General features: G+C 30.6%; 1 protein-coding gene across 1 annotated transcript in view; it reads right to left on the bottom strand.

Annotated features, from left to right (window-relative positions):
* LOC106692738 (tubulointerstitial nephritis antigen-like) overlaps nt 1–1,709 on the bottom strand; it is a gene marked incomplete at its 3' end in the record, with an annotated part of 85,323 nt that overhangs the window by 39,030 nt on the left and 44,584 nt on the right. The window contains 1 exon segment of the mRNA XM_014438854.3: nt 1,146–1,407. Within this exon segment, the coding sequence (XP_014294340.1) occupies nt 1,146–1,407 (262 nt within the window).

Raw genomic sequence — 1,709 nt, forward strand, 5'->3', positions numbered from 1 at the left:
GTATAAATTATTTATGTTATAATTAATAAATTAATATGTGTTTCTACTACTATATTAATTAAATGTAAACAATAACCTTCGTAAACAATTGAGGATGTTGGAATATACTTTTTGTTTAATTTTTCCCAAATAAAAAATATCTAGAGAGATATTAAAAATAAACATCTAGTGCCGTTCGGGCATTGCTGCTGAGGAAAAAATTAGTCGAGGCTGTCTTAATGCTCGAGTTAGTCACTTTAAATAGCATTAATATAAATATCAATGCTTAATTTTCATAAAGTAGTTGGAACTTATATTAATTTATTTATTTTAACCTAAATAATTTATAATAATGAAAATCTTTTGACATGAATATCTCATAAAAAACGTCAACAGACACAACTCTCGTAAACCGTGAGATAACTTTCTCAAAAATCAGTGAAGACTAAGATGACTTTATTCTAATATATTTACAAGAACTACATGTTACTGTTACTCAGTCTCTATCTTCTAACTTATATCTTACTTAGCTATCTAGTCTAGGAAATATATATGAAAACTTGGGAAGAGGGGGTAGGAGGAATAGTAAAATAGGAGAAGGGGTTTGGACCAATCAGATAATTTAGAAAATATCTGGAAGGAAGGAGGGGAAGGCGTGAATTGAACAGGGTGGCCGCCTTCCAAGAAATTGGAATGACCCAAGGACTCGTGAGAACTGACTTACATGTGTTAACCATAAAATAGTTAGACTGATGCAAGTCCATTGTGAGATGGCAGCTTGTACCTGCTGCCTGTGTCAACCCTTGCTTTTTCTTTTACATTGGTATAGAATACCAAAGAAAGGTCACTTCCCCTAAGGTCAATGTCTGTCGAAACGTGCCAGATGTCTATAGTTTATACTATATAGTTTATAATGATAGTATATTTATAATAATAGCTGTTAAATAATATAGCGTTCGTTAACTCGTGTTTCAGGCCGTATAGCATAATTTTGCATTTTATTTTTATTATCATCGACAATTAAGTTACGTTAAAGAATCAATAACTAGTTATATAATTTATATCCTTCTAACTACAGCTTAATACAAATAGGTTATTGAAACAGATAATTGGCATATAAACCAAACAGAATTAAAAGGAGGAAGTAATTGGTTCAAATCACTGACCTTGATCATAAATTTCGGATACATTGCGACAAACTGTCCAATAATCCCAACAGCAGTCTTGATGAGGTGCAAGATGGGATCTTTCGCAGAACTCGTCACAGTAACACTTGGTGCGCCCTCCATCTCTATCCAACGAGCACTCGTCTTGTCGATGTTTGCAGCAAGTGTTTCTCAGTCCACAAAATGAGCGCGACAGCTCGTCATCTCTATAATAATCATAATATTGCCCTTCCACTTTCTCTACACCAGTAAATCTTCCGCCCTAAACAATAAAAAAAAAATATGTTAGTAAATCCAAAATGTATATTAATGAAACAAATATTGGCTATTGATTAGGTGTATCCATGATGTTATGTTAAATGCAAAATGTTTTAAATGTTATAAGTAGGGATAGGATTTTTATGTGCTAAAAAATACGAAATATGTGCTAATAAATTGTCAAATATTTAAAAAAAATATGTAAATAATATGTATTTATAAATTTTGTATTATTCAACAATATAAATTACTAATTAATTAGTAATTTTATAACTTAAAAAAAGTTACATAAATATGTATTTATTA

This window comes from Halyomorpha halys, unplaced genomic scaffold (genome assembly GCF_000696795.3).
Source record: "Halyomorpha halys isolate HHAL.00 unplaced genomic scaffold, Hhal_1.1 Scaffold68.1, whole genome shotgun sequence".
NCBI classification, from domain to species: Eukaryota; Metazoa; Arthropoda; class Insecta; order Hemiptera; family Pentatomidae; genus Halyomorpha; species Halyomorpha halys.